Genomic DNA, 15,933 nt, shown 5'->3' on the forward strand with positions numbered 1-15,933 from the left:
GATTCACCAAAAGTTTAACTATTCTCACGGATTATTAAAAGTATTCTAAAACTCCCTGTTTGTTATTGTAACAGAGGCAATGCTTTTTCAGTTGGAACGACATACGGCTTATTCGATCGATTTTACAAGGAAAATGATGTATTAAACAATTGATCGGTGTTCAATTTGTCAATGTAAATTATTTATAGAGACTTGCCTCTTTATCAAACAGTTGTTTTTCAAAATGCAATTAAATTAATTTGTTTAATAAAAAGCTGCAAATTATGTAAGAAGTACGTACATTTTATTTTTTGATTTAGCAATGGACAATGGATAGCAGAGTCAACTCGTTACTGTGCAACTCAGATTTATGTGTATATTCATCATTAAATTGGCTGACGACTTTTTTGTTAATGAAGACTAGGAAATGTAACAGCAAGCTATCAAAGTAAATTTCTTTATATCTTGCTATTTATATGTTGCTATTCTGGACAACAATAATTATCCTTATTCGGTAAAATTATAAACCTGGCATAAATGAAAACTAGGCAGATACTTTGGCGCCTTTCTCACGCTGCCGGTTGCTTTCTTTCTCATTAAAAATCAATAAGATTATATTTGCTTTTTATCGATCCCGTGATTAACTATTGATTACTTTTAATAGAATGTCTTGCGTTGCTTTCACTGTAAAATGATGACCTTGTTGCACTTGTCTCATTGTTCGGGCTAACCGTAGTCTGAGTTCGTGTATTTTAGCTGCCATCGAGACACACGTCAAGAACGGCAGGTACACTTATAAAGTAGCAAGCGCAACGAGAAAATCGAAGATACTACGAGTTACTCTATAAGCTCAACACGCACTATTTTCTAAACATCGTCCTGGTCTTTCTTAACTTTGGTTCTGGTTCATTCGTCCCGGCATTTGTATCGTGTCATTTTTTAAGTCGAACGCCTTAATTGCTCTTTGGAAAAGTATCGAAAGTTTAGCTGTGATCGGTTCACGATCTCGTGCAAATATTTTCAGACCACGTGCTCAGCTCGATTGGCAAGTGTTGAAAAAAGAAAAGTTCGCGACGATTGACGCAGCCACATCCACGCGTTCGCGCGCACAAGCACATCGTGGAAACAATTTCAGATGTCATCAAGAAACGAATTTGAAAAATTTTACGAAACGTCGCTTCCACTTCAGGAAGCGCGATAAAGTCGCCTGGCATACTTACAAGTATATCAAACCGACAGGATGTCCGTCGTCTTTGAAGAGTTGTTTAAAAAGTAATTGACTCGGCCTGAATCTCAAGTTAAATCTTGAAAGCGCGATTTCGAACGTTGAGCATGCGTTGCGCACTTACAGCGTTGACGTAAGCGAGTGCCGGAGTGAGATGTCAACTTTAACGAAACATGTTTAGCATGTATAATCTCTGGCGGATAGCATTGTCTTCCGCTTCCACCTCGATCACTATCATTTTTTCATACTGAAAGCTTCTAAATGTCCTGCGTACTCGACAACTTTTGAACGAGCGTGGATAAGATGCTCCATTGATTTATTCGCTTTTAGCTACGGTCCTTAGATTTTGAGTTGGTCACTTTTTTAGCGCACTTGGTCGAAGCAGCAATCGACGAAGAATCTATCTCTAGTATAAACAATAGTGCATTGCCGTGACATACATTTTATTACATCACAGCGTATACAATTTTCCGACCCATTTAACAGCCTCGTTAATATAGATTACTCTAGATTAACGACAAACTTGTTAAAGTTTTATAAATATTATTTATCACTTTTAAGGCAAGCTTTCTATATTTATACTCGAAAATCAGAAAAATGTTTAAGATCAAATTCATTTGGTAGAAGATTACGAAGAAGATCGAGCATTAAGGGCGAATTCACGCAACTGCTTTAGTTATCAATGAATCTATAACGAGAAAACGTTTTTTGGCAAAACGATTGGTTTTCGAATCGAGCTGAATACATTTCACGGTAAGGCCTCTATGCGCACGACTGGGGCTTCAAAAGTATACTGCGTTCCCATTTAACCGGGAATGAACATATCGAAAGGTGCCATTTTTAGGTTACTGGGGTGTAATTACATTTTTACGAAATACAAGTAGAGAAGCAACTCAAAGTTACACGCGTAGAACTGTGCTTACATCTCTGCAAAAATAAACTTATCAATAAGATTTTCCAAACAGTCTTATTCGAAAAATTAAATTAACCTTTTCAGGACGGGGATTTTGACGCTGAAGTGGGACTTTTTTTACACTATATTTGTATATAAATCGCAAAATCCCTCACGTCAAGAACTGGACAAATTTGGTGGTCGAAGTTTCGACCAGTACCGTCTGGGGGCCTATTCTGAAAAAAAATTTTGTGGTAAATCAGTTTGTCACTTCAGTTTACCACAGAATTAATCACTTTAGATGTGATAAATGCTTATGACATGTGCTAAAATTTTTTTTCAGAATAGGCCCCGTGCTAAAATTTTTTTTCAGAATAGGCCCCCTGGAACGGAAAGTCCCATGTTAAAAATTTTATTTGTGGAATTAACAGTGCAATTTTAAGTAATTGGATGCACTGAATATAAAAAAGACAATTCAATGTTGAATCTGTCGTTTTCTGTCCGAAATTATATCCGTACGTTTTTGTATCCGTTGGATGCAGAAAAATAGTAACGTTTATTATGAATGTCATTTACAAGAAATATTTCAATTTTCACTCTCAGTATGCCTCAGAATCAACAGCGTGGATGTGGCAAAAATTTGATCCCTTTGGGGTGAATTATTATCCAAATTTTACTGCTTACAGTATACCTATTTTCTGATCGAAAGGTCAAATAAAAAATTTTACTTTGAAATCATTATTTCAAGGTCAAATATGCTTTCTAAAATGATTATTTTGTTATAAGTAATACTATTGTTTCATTGTTTTCGTATTCAGCGCATCAAAATATGTAGGTATATTAATTTACATGTCGAAATACCGAATAACGATTTGACTTTGAAATCACTATTTCAAGGTCAAATATGCTACCTAAAATTGTTACACTGTTTTCACTAAATTAAAAACATAATATTTTCCCTAAAATCACTCAAAAATAATGATACTTAAGTGTTCAAAATATCGACCAGTCACGTCCTTCAAGTACTAAGTTTTGCTATCCATCTAATCAATAAGAGCAATTTAACTAAATCCAAAGTAAAGCTGAATTTGAATAAACGCAATCGAAGGTAAGAATTTAAAAAGCAAAATTTACCGCTTTTGTTGTACATTCACAGCTATCTTCAGTTCAGTTATGAAAAATCGTTCCGTGCAATGCTATCTGTATATCGCGCTGGCAGCGGCGGCGAGACGGCGTGTGTTCATGGCGATTGCGCGCGCGCTATCGGCGACCCACGTGATACTGGTCGTCCAATCAGCTGTTCGACTTTGTCCTGCCGCCAAGCTTCCAATTCGCAGCAAGCAGCGCAGCACAGCCAGCCAGCAGCCTGGCGGACGAGTAGCAGGGACTAAAAGTGTGTGCAAGCAGCACGTAACTCTCGCACTCGTCCGACCAAAACTTGACTGTCGCGCGCCATCCGAATTTTTGCTTAACCTAGCAACAATCGGCCTTCATCGGGGCCTGCGTTGTTTGGCCCGATAGTATACCTACTCGTTTCCACAGCTAAAGTCTAATCAGGCTTGTGGTGCGCTCTTGCGAGGTAAATAAATAAACGAGTATCGATAGCGCGCGCTCTTTGACTCGCTCTCTCGCGCCATTTTGGAGAGTGAGAGAGAGAGAGAGAGAGAGGTGCCTGCGTGCCGCTCTCGTTGCCGCCGCTCCGAACACGCCGAGAGTACAGAGAAACCCCGGCGCAGATATGAGATACCCTAGTGCCAACCACCAAGCCTCGATTCTGTAGCTGCAGCCAAGATTCAGCTCGTCAAGCGTCCCGCATTCACTTGTCGCAGGAGGTCCGTCGAGATCTTGCAGGAGTCGTCCGCTTTCTGAGTGAGGATCACCCGGGCTCGATGTCGTCCGGCGCGATGACGCAACAAAACAAATCCGTCAACTTTGTCATACATGATGCCAATGGTTAGTACTCTTCTACGCGCTTTCGACTCGAGGGTCAATACGCTTCTTCGCTTGCAATGAAATATCAGGTTTGACTTTACAATAAAAGCTGGCTTGACTCTTGAACTTTTGCTCTTCTACTGGGAGCAAGCTCTTCTGGGGGATGAATCATGTTTTAAGGACACGACGTTTCAATTTCGTGCTATTCTTAGTCTTGTTGAAATGAGCAAAAGGAGGAAGGATGTGGTTATTATGATGCTATCAGTTTTTTTATCAGCGTTTGGCCAATGAGCTTCTGTTCACTGTTACATATTCTGATGATCCTGCTGTTTATGCTTTTTTGTCCACTTTAGCTTAACTCCCCTACTTGGAAAATTTCCCAAGTTTCTTATTGCGTTCATGCAAATGTTATTAATACTGGTTCTGTTATCAAGTTTGTTTTTGATTCATCAGCAAACCATGCAACTGGTGATAGAGCTTAAATGACAGTCATACCTCTTAACTGTGCTGTAATTCTATAGAGGAAATGTATTTATAGAAGACTTCTTATAAGTACTAATACTAATATCAGATACTCACAAAAGTAAACAAATATATGACTTTAAATTGCAAATTGCTGTTCAATGTCTACTTGATAAAGTTTAGTCACTGTAAAATTGGGAATCTTTTTACTTTGTAGATATATACTTTTTGAAAAATATAATGCATTTCATTCCTTGTTTAATATTCATTTATTAATTTCTTTGATGGAACAAATGTTTAATATTAATTACTTTTGGTTAAAATAAAAATTTAAAAAATATGTTTGAATGTTGCCAAATGAATGCAAAGTAAAAAAGATTATTCAATTGCTAATTTATTTTACTGAATTGATTTATATAAATTATTATATATTTTCACTTCATTTGGTTAACAATTAGAAGCACATGAAACATGATTTGATCCACAATAAAGTCACATAAAACCACTTCTTTACAGGGCATCCACAAGTCATCAAGGTGTATCAAAGTACACCTAATAAAACCATTAGTGGCATTGTTGGAGCTGCAAGCCCAGCTAATGTGAAATTAATCAAGACATCTGGCCAGGAGGCTCAGGTATACATTGATTTGTACATTATAGTAGTCAATGTGATGTGCCTAAGAATTAAGAAATTTTTCATGAGATTTGATTGTACAATTAAATATCATTCATTTTTCTTCACTACATTTAATTTTACTTGATCATTATATATTTTGTTCCTTAGAAAAATTTGGAAGATACTTATGATGACTTCATTTAGAGTTTATTCATTACTATGCATATTTCTTCTTATTTATAAAGGGATAGATTAAAATATAATAATAAAAAGCTTGTTATAAAAATGTATGAAAATATCAATAACTTTCTATTTGGTAATATTTTTAACATTTGATGCCTCAATACTGTGATATAAAATAACCTATAAATGCCATGAGCTTCCTTGAATTTTATAATCAATAAATTGTACAAATTTATTGAAACACAGAAATTCTCACTTAAATGATGCCTCTTTTTATAATTGATATTTTCATCTAAAAAGAATAGTGATTTTAACAAAAAATTCTTTATCAAAATTAATGACGTGTGTGATTTCATAACTAGGTTCTGTCTTCTGGAGCTCAAGTTCTAAGGACTATAAGCTTTCAAAATCCATCAAGTGCTGGTCAAAGTATGTCTGTTATATGTAATGATGTTCATATTATTAACTATTTATATTTAATTAAATTATATTCTTTTTTTCTACAGGATTAGTGACCATACCAATACAAAATGCTAAAGTGCAAACTGTACCAACAATGAAACCTGCTGATCCCATGATGACAAAAACTATTCAACTTACAGCAGCTCAAATAGTGAGAATATCAAATCTATATTGCGATTTCAATTCTCATATTTTTCATTGTACTACTCATTTTAATTTAACTTGCTTCCCATTGTATTTCTTATAGCGTAACACTCATACTTTTCCTTAGTTAGAACTATTTTTACTCTTTACAAAATCAATATTATTATATTGAAAATATTCCTTTACATGTATCATAGTCACATAACATTCAGATTGTAAAAGTGATAACAATTCAATGTTCATTAATATTCTCAAGTCATTTATTTGCGTATCTTCATATTTTTATAAGATAACAATAAAATCCTTTTATTTGTTTGTGAATTGTATATGATTTCATACAATTTACATTTTAAAAATTTTCATTTAAAAACATTAATTCATAACTAACACAAAAATACCACTGTGGTACTAAAACATTGATAAACATGTTAAATTATAATAATAATTGATTTGTAAATCTCTTTTTCTGTGTTCAATCTATTTTTCTATGTAGAATGATATAAAACAAGCAATTGTATCTCAACAACAAAGTACTAATCAGCAAATAATTAAGGATGCTTCTGGAAAAACATTCATCAGTCCAATCTTGGATCATACTGGTAATAGAAAACGCCAGGATACAGAAGGAAGCGACTTTGTTCCTGAGTAAATATAATATTTGTGAATTATATATGCTATTTTAATCATTCGAATTCTACAATAGTATTTTGTTATCACAGGTATCCTTTTAGCAAACGCAGGAAAACAGACAAAGTAGGTAAAGGTCTTCGACACTTTTCTATGAAAGTATGTGAAAAGGTGAAGAAGAAGGGTACTACCTCATACAATGAAGTAGCTGATGAGTTAGTTGGAGAATTCACAAATCCAAATCATTCAAATTCTCTAACTGAACAGGTGTGAAGGAATATTATTTTTATTATATATTTTACTACTATATTACAATAAGAATATGTATTTATTAAGTGTGTGTAATTTTTCAGCAATATGATCAAAAGAACATTAGAAGAAGAGTGTATGATGCACTGAATGTACTCATGGCAATGAACATTATTTCCAAAGAAAAGAAGGAGATTAGGTGGTTAGGATTGCCCACTAATTCTCGCCAAGAGTGTTTATCTTTGGAAAAAGATAAGAAGAAAAAAATTGAGAGAATTAAAGCTAAGACACAGCAATTACATAGAATAATTCTACAGCATATTGCAATAAAGAATTTAGTGGAGCGAAATCGCCTTCAAGAGTCTGTCTATGGTCCACCAAAACCAAACTCAGCAATTCAATTGCCATTTATTATAATCAACACAGACAGAAAAACTGTTGTGAATTGCAGTATTTCCAATGACAAGTATGTATTTGACAATCTATAAAAGTGTAGCCTTGCATACCTTTATTAATAAAGCGATGTTGTTTACAGAACAGAGTACCTGTTGAATTTTAATGATAAGTTTGAAATACATGATGATATTGAAATTCTAAAAGAAATGGGATTATCTTTCGGTGAGTAGTAAATAAAGAACTAATTTAAATGACCATTAGTGTAAATAAGTTGAAACTATACATATTAATGGCTGTTTAACTTTAACAAAGGCCTTGACAAAGGGGAATGCACAGAAGAAAATCTGCAGAAAGCCAAATCTATGATTCCAAAAGCTCTGGAAAAATATGTTGAACGTAAGTATAAACAAACATTTCAAAGTCAGAACATTTTCGTATTAAATACTATTTTATTTTACTCCAGAAATGGCATCTGGAGATTTGGAAAAATTCATACCTGTGACAATGCCAGGACCCAGTACATCGATGGATGATATTGACGTCAAGATCGAAACATCCAGACCACCGTCATCCTCTCATACATCACTTTCAGAAGACGCTTATTCGCCACAATATTTCTCGGAAGACGAGGAGGAATTAGAGGAAGAAAGCGACCAGGACGAGCAAGTTGATAGTGACCTTGAGATGAACTAGCACTTCCTCGTTTTTGAAAAGGCTAGACTTGGGGCTTGACGTGCTCTATCTATGAATGTAACTTTCTTTTCACAGAAAAAAACAAAGAATTTTATAAAGTGCAAAATTACCGGGTCACTCGTGACATCGGGCAGACGATGTCAGTAGTCGGTATGTTCTATTACGGTAGAGCGTTTTGTAGATCTCGAGTTATAAAAAGCTCTGACGGTGTAAGTGTGCGACGCTGATCACGGTGTCTAGCGAGAGTTTTCAAGAGTATTACTCAAATACGTGACAATATCACTGTGTATAAGTTCGAGTTTATTTTTGTGAGATCTATACAGAAAAATAAGGACATGTGCATTGAGAGGCAAGAATGAGATAATTGTGTAAATGCTCAGTGGGATAACTTTTGGTTTTTTGAGGAGAAAAAAAATTTTTTTCTGTCTCGTATTTGAGTGAACGAGGTGTATTGTTGAAATCGAATAATTTTGTAAGGTGTGTAACAAAATTATTGGCAGAGATAGAGACCAGATCTTGAGTGAATTTTACGTCGACTGGGGCCAATTAACAACTTAGAAAGAGATAAAACATAGAAAAACATAGAGTACACAATTTTTTTTCTGGTTGTTTTAAGCATAGCTCAGTAAAGCCTCATTACCCCTCCCTGTCTCCTACACTTTTTTTTCTTTTTCATTATCAATAAGAGTGCATAATTAAGATTTTATCTAGTTGAGTTAAGAAGTGCAAAATGAAAGCATCATTTAAGATATTGAGAATGACTGAGGAAAAAGCTCGGTGCTATTCTAATTGTGCATCGTCTTTGCAGGTTCAATACCTCGTATAAATGTATTGTAAATTATAATCTTACAACAATATCTATGGTAGATGTATAAAATATATGCTATTACTCATTTTTTTCAAATGGCACATTTATATATTTCTGTGGTACAAAACAACACGATATAATGACAAGGTACGCGTCAGCCTTGATTTGGAAATATAAATAAATTGTAATAATACATTGCAAAATATTGATCTTCATTGATTGATCTACAACAAAAAAGCACCCTAATTTAAGACAAGAGCATTGTTTCTTCATACTATCAAATGAAAAATGTGCTGGTTTTTCACATTAATCGATAGAATACTTATATAAATTGATATGAATCTTAGTTGAATGTATTTCGTGAATATAATTAATGTAGTGGTGCAAAGTTATTATAATGGAAAATATTTTGGCAAAAATTTTTAAATACTGTTAAGAAAAAAAATGAAAGCTAGTACATAACTGCGAATGCGGAAATTACTTTTTAAGCAATTTTTTATAGCATTTCCTGTCTTATTGAGCTTAAAGATCGACTTATTTTTGCGATTGAACGTGAAAATTGTCTCTTGATATGTAAATACATACCCAATATAGACTTGATAATCAAATAAATTGATATTACATGAAATAATTTTACAATGATTTTAGCTTTTAAGATTAATAATTGGTCTACAGAAAGAAAAGTATTTTGAACCTTATATTACATTAATCACAACTTATACATTATAATTCACAACTTAATATGACAAAATAAATGTAATCACACATCATCACATAACTTCCGAGTGATTGATTGCTTCAATCTGAACCGCTAATCAATAAACCATAGTCAGTTATTGAATTTTTGCCGACAAGTGATTGTTGTACAGTTGATTTTCACTCCAAATCATCATCGTTGAATAAATCATCGAAATCTAAAAATAAAAATCATTCAAAAACGAAGAACGTGTCGTGCACAATTGCACTTGCGAAAATAATGCTTTTGATCGAGGTTAAATCTAAACTATGTGTCGCTCATACCGTTGAAAAAGTCTGCATGAACTGCTTTTTCATCGCCTCCAATATCAATCATGATTGGTCCTGATCCACCAGCCTACATTAAAGAAAATTTAGAAAAATTATTTACAAATGCCACAAATGATAGTTTTGAGTGAGTAAAACAAATCAACTAACGAATTCTTCCATGTTATCCGTGACCATTTCAAAGGCCAGGTAACGTCCAGCACCTTCAGGAAACATCTCGTCGGCTACTAATGGTGATGGTTTCATGATAACACAATTAGATACAAGTATTTGTAACTGCAGTGTACAACGCAAACACTAGATTTCAAGGTTATAATTTGATTCCTCGCAGCTGCAAGGCTATTCGCGGGAATGAAGTTTCCAAACGTAAATACACATTTAATTGAAAACAATACTGAAGTTAGCAGAATTGACTATTTACGTATCGACCGATAGATGGCATTACGTTACCCACAAAGTGCTATATATTCAAAAAAAGGTTAAAATATTCATATCAATTTCTTTTACTTGTTTTATTAAATAAATAAACGAATGTTTCAAGAAAAAATTTTTATTTTGTAAAAATTATTATTCTAACTTTTATAGGATGTGCAATACGAATGATTTAATATTTTTTAATAATATTAATAATTTTATATGCTATATGAGCTTGCTATTTAATTAAGACTAGTCGCTAGCATCACGCGCTAAGCTTATTTTACTATTCATTCTATTGCTGTTTCAGAATTTTATTAAAAGATGTTCTATTTTTTGGATCAGAATAAAAATCATGTAAACTTTTCTTGTGATAGAAATTTAATTGTTATCATAAATTTTTTTAATATTTAAAGGGGCTCCAGCGTGGAAGTTCACAGATAGACTATTTTTATAGATCCAAATGTGCTGAATCCAACAATATCATTATTTATCCTTGTAGCCGTAGAAAATTAGAAAGCTAAAGAGAAATTACGAAGATTTCTGTGGCCGATTGATGTCTGTGGAAACACTTTGATGTTCTTAACATATTATGTAAATAATTTCATTTTGAATTTAAAGACAGAGAGCTGGGACCTATAACCATGAATTTATCATTAACAATTTAATTATGAAATATAGCGCTATTTTTTCCAACGAAAGTTACAGCTTTTCTTAGTAGTCCAAGCCAAGTGATTTTCTATGACATGATTATTTAGAATATAGAAAAAATTTACTAACAAAAAAATGCTTGTGATTATGTAGAATAATTAATTGTTTAAGCGGCTCCAATGTTTTCCACAATCGATGATAGATTCTACATATATGTGTGCCAAATGATATTTTAATTCTTAGCGATTGAGGTTTGTGAAAATTGTAAACGTAATCATTCGAAATTAGAACTTTAAAAATTAACTAAATAAAAATTCGTGATGGCGCACAGGGGGCCTATTCTGAAAAAAAATTTTAGCACATGTCATAAGCATTTATCACATCTAAAGTGATTAATTTTGTGGTAAACTGAAGTGACAAACTGATTTACCACAAAATTTTTTTTCAGAATAGGCCCCCAGGTGGCTCGATAGCACTGCACCCTAGGCGAAAATATACTGAATAATTTTTTTCTTCAATGAAATATAGTACGTTGCATGTATTCTTGTTAAACTAAATTGACTGTATGCAAGTGAAATCCTCAACAGTACCCGCAATAAATAAAACAGAAATTTTATTTGTTGTTATATGCTTATTCATTCAAGTTAAAATTCGTCACACCTTGAAATTGTTTATGAAATAAAATGAAGTCAATAAATTTTAAACCACAGCAACAATAAATTAAACAGAAATTTTATTCACTATAGTGCATTTAAACGTAAATACTATTATAATGACCAAGGTAACATTCTCACAGAGTCCAGAAAGATGTCGCAATTAGCGACCACGCGAACGGAACAACATATTGTACATACCTTGACCTATATTTTTAGTTCCAAATTCGACATTATGTATTTTTTTATTTGTCAGTTTGTATCATTTTTCAAATTCGTATTTTGCAAAACATATTCAATACTCATGGTAGTTATCATAAAACAGAAAATGCTTTGGCATGCTTATAAACACAATATATCATTTTAAGAAAAAAATGTCATTCTGCTGCGAGTCAATCTGCAATTTTAACCAATATTTCTACCATTTTTGAAAAATTCATGTACTCATCATATATTAAGAAACAAAGTATCATTAATGCAGTATGAGAGTGCTGCAATTTTTCTTAGTAATCGTGGTTCTAACACTGAAATTGTAAATATGTATATATATCTAATTAACTATTATACGCTTTCCTAAACTGGGAATCAGAATGTCAAAATACGTGAAAAACATGTTACTATAATTTAATTATATCGATCGCCGACGAAAATTTTTAGCTCTTAGACTTAACTAATAATAATAAAATAGTAAATAAATAAACAAGTATGTCCGATAATCACTGCTCGTGTTGATCTAATCGCGCCAATCGCTACGTCATCGACAGCCAATCGGCTGACGACTGACGAATAAAATGTTTCAATATGGTCGCTTCCTGCCGACGGAGCTCTTATTTACGTTTAGGTATAGTTTATCACTAATTTTATTTTGGGTGTATGAAATTTTGAAAGAAATTATACATTATTAGATTATCAGTTAGAGTAAAAGCATAATATTTTATCTACAATTCTTCATCCTATTAGGTAGTTTTATTTCTAACAATACATAGTTTATATTTTCGAAAGCATTTAGCTCTCAACTTGTTAAATAGAAAGTGGTTTTAAACGTCAAATAACTTAATCTGTCAATGTTTTCAGAAAGCTATTTACAATCATCTGTTGTAAAGAATACAAATTTTTGTTTTTAGTTTTTTATTTTTTAGTCATCATCGTCATCGTCATTAGACGATTCATCTTCAGCTTTTTTTTCTTCCATTGCTTTAATAATTTCTTTTGCTGGATTAAATACTCCATTTGTTTGCACGTTGCAGATATAACACCGCGTACTTTTTTTATATTGTTCCAACGCGCATTTTTCACAAAAATAATGTTTACACCTGCACGAATAAAATGTTAAAAATGAACTTATAAAAAGTACATTAATTTTTAAATCGTATATCCAGTGATAGATTAAGAACTTTATTTAAGTAGTAAGGCGCCTTTACTTACTTCGTGACAATAGGATCTGTGAATGATTTCCTACAAATAAAACATTTGAATGGAAGACGCTCTTCATCACTGTCAATTTCATATTTTTTATCATCTTCATCACCACTAAGATCGTTAGAGCCAGTCGCTCCTTCACGTTCTAACTGCCATCCCAACTTGTAATCAGATCGGTCATGAAGAAACTTACAACTGTCTGTAAAAAATGTCGGTTCATAAATAATTTATATGCAAAATGAAAAAAGAAAACAATATAAAATTACCTCCAAATCCACAAAATCCAGTTTCCTTGTAATCTTTGCAAATATCAGGTTGATAATCCCATCGTACAGTCGCTCTTAAATTAGTTGGTGCTCTTATTGGACCTTTACGAACCATACCACTGGATGCATTTCCAGCTGCAGTATCTCTTTTCTTGTAGTACTGAGCATAATTATTCATACCTCTATAAATTTTATCATCTTCCCTTCCTTCAAGTTCCTGTATAATAGATAATGTAAGAAGTCAAAATAATTATATTCGTTATTAAATAAAAAATTGACAGAATGATTAATAAATACCTTGTTTATTTTTTGAGCTTTTTCAAATATAGCTTGGGCATCTTTATCAAGCTCAGTTTCTGTTTCTAGAACTGCTGTTGCTCCTTGATCACTTGGACCATCAAGTAGTGGAGTTTTCTTACTTTTGTAGCTAACTGTTATAGAGTCTTCTTCACTTTCACTATTACCATCATTTTCAAGTGCTTTCTTTCTTTTACAGTTTGTCTGTAATCAGTATTGTGATATTTTATTGGAATATTAGTTAACAATGTAGAATTAATATTATGCGTACACTTTGAAACAAAAGACTTGAATTTGTTTTCTTTGCCTTTTTTACAATAGTTGTTTCATTGTCACTATCATCTGAAATAATAATTTTCATTTTATTTCAACTCATGTTATAAAACAAAATTTAGATTACAAATATATACCATTTATATTGCAAACAAATAGTCTTGATTTATTGAATATTGACATATAATATTGAAAGTATGTGTCATGCATGTAGTCATAAATAAAATCCTTAGTAAATCTACAAAATTTAGTCTAATAAGACGGATAATAAAATACAAATTCTTCAACCAAAAGTTTGAATTTGCTACATAACCTCTGTGACCACAATAAATGAATGTAGGAAGTGTAATAATTGAATTTGTAGTTGACATTACTTACCATCACTTTCCTGCTTCCTCGTTTGACGATTTTTCGCATTTCTTTTTTTGAAAAAAAACGCGCAAGTATCTTTTTTCTCGGAAACATTGTCTTCACTCTGCACGGCTTGGCTCTCCATGTCTATTTTGTAAACACTTGTTCATCGGTTCATCTGTGTCAGCGGAGCAGCTGATGCGCGCATAACAATAGTCATGAAATTATCTGCAGGAAGGATGCGAAGTATGAGAAAATACAAAATTCTTTTCTACTTCTGACTGATTAGTTTCACCCACTTTTCAGATAATTTCAAATGCAATAAATACGCAGTCTAATACTTTTCACTACTATTTTGTTATAGTGATCCAATTAAAATTTTTCTAAATTTTGTCTGATCTATATTCTAGTCGCCTATCATCAAAGGTTCATTTATATTGATTTCAGTCAGTTACAAACCTATTTTTTCACTTTGCATAATTTTGTTCATGTAAATTTTTTTTATATTGGGCATGATGAAAATTCTAGTTAATTGTTTAAAATCATATTACAATATATATATGAATAGGTTAAAATATTTCGTTGTAAAAGAAATGTCAATCATATTCGATGAAAACATGATTGGAATTCGTAGAAATAGCTGAAAAAGAAATTAACAGGAAAAACTGAGTGGAAAAATGAAACGAACAGTCGTTGATATAATAATGATCAATTTTGAATTTTTCTATTTGTCGGTCTTTTGTCTATAAGTCGGCGCTATTGTATTCATTCTCACGGTAATATCAGAACAAAAGAAACTCATTTATCGAAAATTACTTCGATAAAACAGAATAATTTTCGCAAGAAACGTGGTATGATTAAACTTGTCATTCACGGAAGGCAAAATCATTTTCGTTTTATATGGACTTGACAAAGTTGCAATAAGACGATCCGTTTTCTTTTATAACTGAGAGCCTATGAATCATATCTTACAATTACATATGTTATATTACGTTTTGGAACGCATAGTGTGCATCGTTTGAGTATTTGTGGACATAAACAAAATCCTTTTCAAAAAAGTCTATATAAGAAAGTTTAATAAAAACATGGCATACGTGATAAATTGACTTCATGTAATAATACTCACTGCGACGTGTTTCGTCAGACACGTCAGATTATGTTTCACAATAGCTTGTTAAGTTAAACATGATTTATAATTAATCATTCGAGTTACTCGATTACTACAATAAATTACTTGTAAGATATTTGAGGTTTCAATGTAAGTTTGCAGCAAATCCTAGTTTTTAGATGCTGCAATTATAATATTCCACATCGCAATTTCAATAAGAACCAGACATTTTAAGAAAAACACACTTTCATGAAATAGTGTAAATCGAGCTATTAAGTAAAGTCGCAGTTCCATCGCTCCCCAAGCTGAATCAATAGTATGTAATTATTTAGTGCACTCCAAGTTTTCAAGATAGGTCACCGAAATCGCAACGGGCTTTGCAAATTAACCCGTGTCTGGGATATGTATCAGCTGAATTCAAAGCTTCTGTAACTAAAAATTTTACGCGTATTTTTAATCTGCAGAAAAATCAATTTGTATTGACTTATATAGATAACATTAATTGCGCTAGCTAATATTTTCACGGCCCGATATATTAGCCAATTCGTATGCCAAAAAATGTCAATAAAAATGTATAAAGATGAGATGAAATAAACTTGACGCTTTTTCTTTGAACAGTCGACTGTTCGCTGTGTAATCAGAATCTTGCTGTGGCCTATGCTCGGGTAAGTACGTAAAATTGAATGTGCATTACAAAGCCAAGATAACTTGAGCAAAAAATGATAAGAAAAGATTACATGATAACGTAGTCATAGGATAAGGTAGCGTGCACATTACATTAATATCTCATTATTTACAGTGTCTATTTGT

General features: G+C 32.5%; 2 protein-coding genes across 3 annotated transcripts; one reads left to right on the forward strand and one right to left on the reverse strand.

Moving 5' to 3' along the window:
* The first annotated feature begins 3,262 nt into the window (after positions 1–3,262).
* LOC131664410 (transcription factor Dp-1) lies at positions 3,263–9,296 on the forward strand. Of its 2 annotated transcripts, none has more exons than XM_058935461.1 (10): positions 3,263–4,049; positions 5,007–5,125; positions 5,652–5,718; positions 5,796–5,902; positions 6,449–6,540; positions 6,615–6,789; positions 6,876–7,237; positions 7,307–7,389; positions 7,480–7,563; positions 7,631–9,296. In XM_058935461.1, the coding sequence occupies exons 1-10, from the start codon at positions 3,986–3,988 to the stop codon at positions 7,858–7,860; spliced, it is 1,383 nt and encodes a 460-aa protein (XP_058791444.1). In that variant the 5' UTR covers positions 3,263–3,985; the 3' UTR covers positions 7,861–9,296. The 2 variants fall into 2 exon arrangements, with proteins under 2 accessions (XP_058791444.1, XP_058791443.1); XM_058935460.1 differs by having other exon boundaries at positions 3,265–4,049; positions 6,389–6,540.
* A 3,057-nt stretch (positions 9,297–12,353) lies between these two features.
* Positions 12,354–14,165, reverse strand: LOC131664539 (E3 ubiquitin-protein ligase RNF113A). Its single transcript, XM_058935727.1, has 6 exons — positions 14,043–14,165; positions 13,663–13,733; positions 13,392–13,595; positions 13,095–13,311; positions 12,835–13,027; positions 12,354–12,722 (listed from the first exon to the last, which is right to left on the reverse strand). The coding sequence occupies exons 1-6, from the start codon at positions 14,158–14,160 to the stop codon at positions 12,545–12,547; spliced, it is 981 nt and encodes a 326-aa protein (XP_058791710.1). The 5' UTR covers positions 14,161–14,165; the 3' UTR covers positions 12,354–12,544.
* Positions 14,166–15,933: the final 1,768 nt, after the last annotated feature.

The sequence above is a fragment of the Phymastichus coffea genome, unplaced genomic scaffold (assembly GCF_024137745.1).
Source record: "Phymastichus coffea isolate CEN01 unplaced genomic scaffold, Cenicafe_Pcof_1.1 PCOF00044, whole genome shotgun sequence".
Classification (NCBI taxonomy): Eukaryota; Metazoa; Arthropoda; class Insecta; order Hymenoptera; family Eulophidae; genus Phymastichus; species Phymastichus coffea.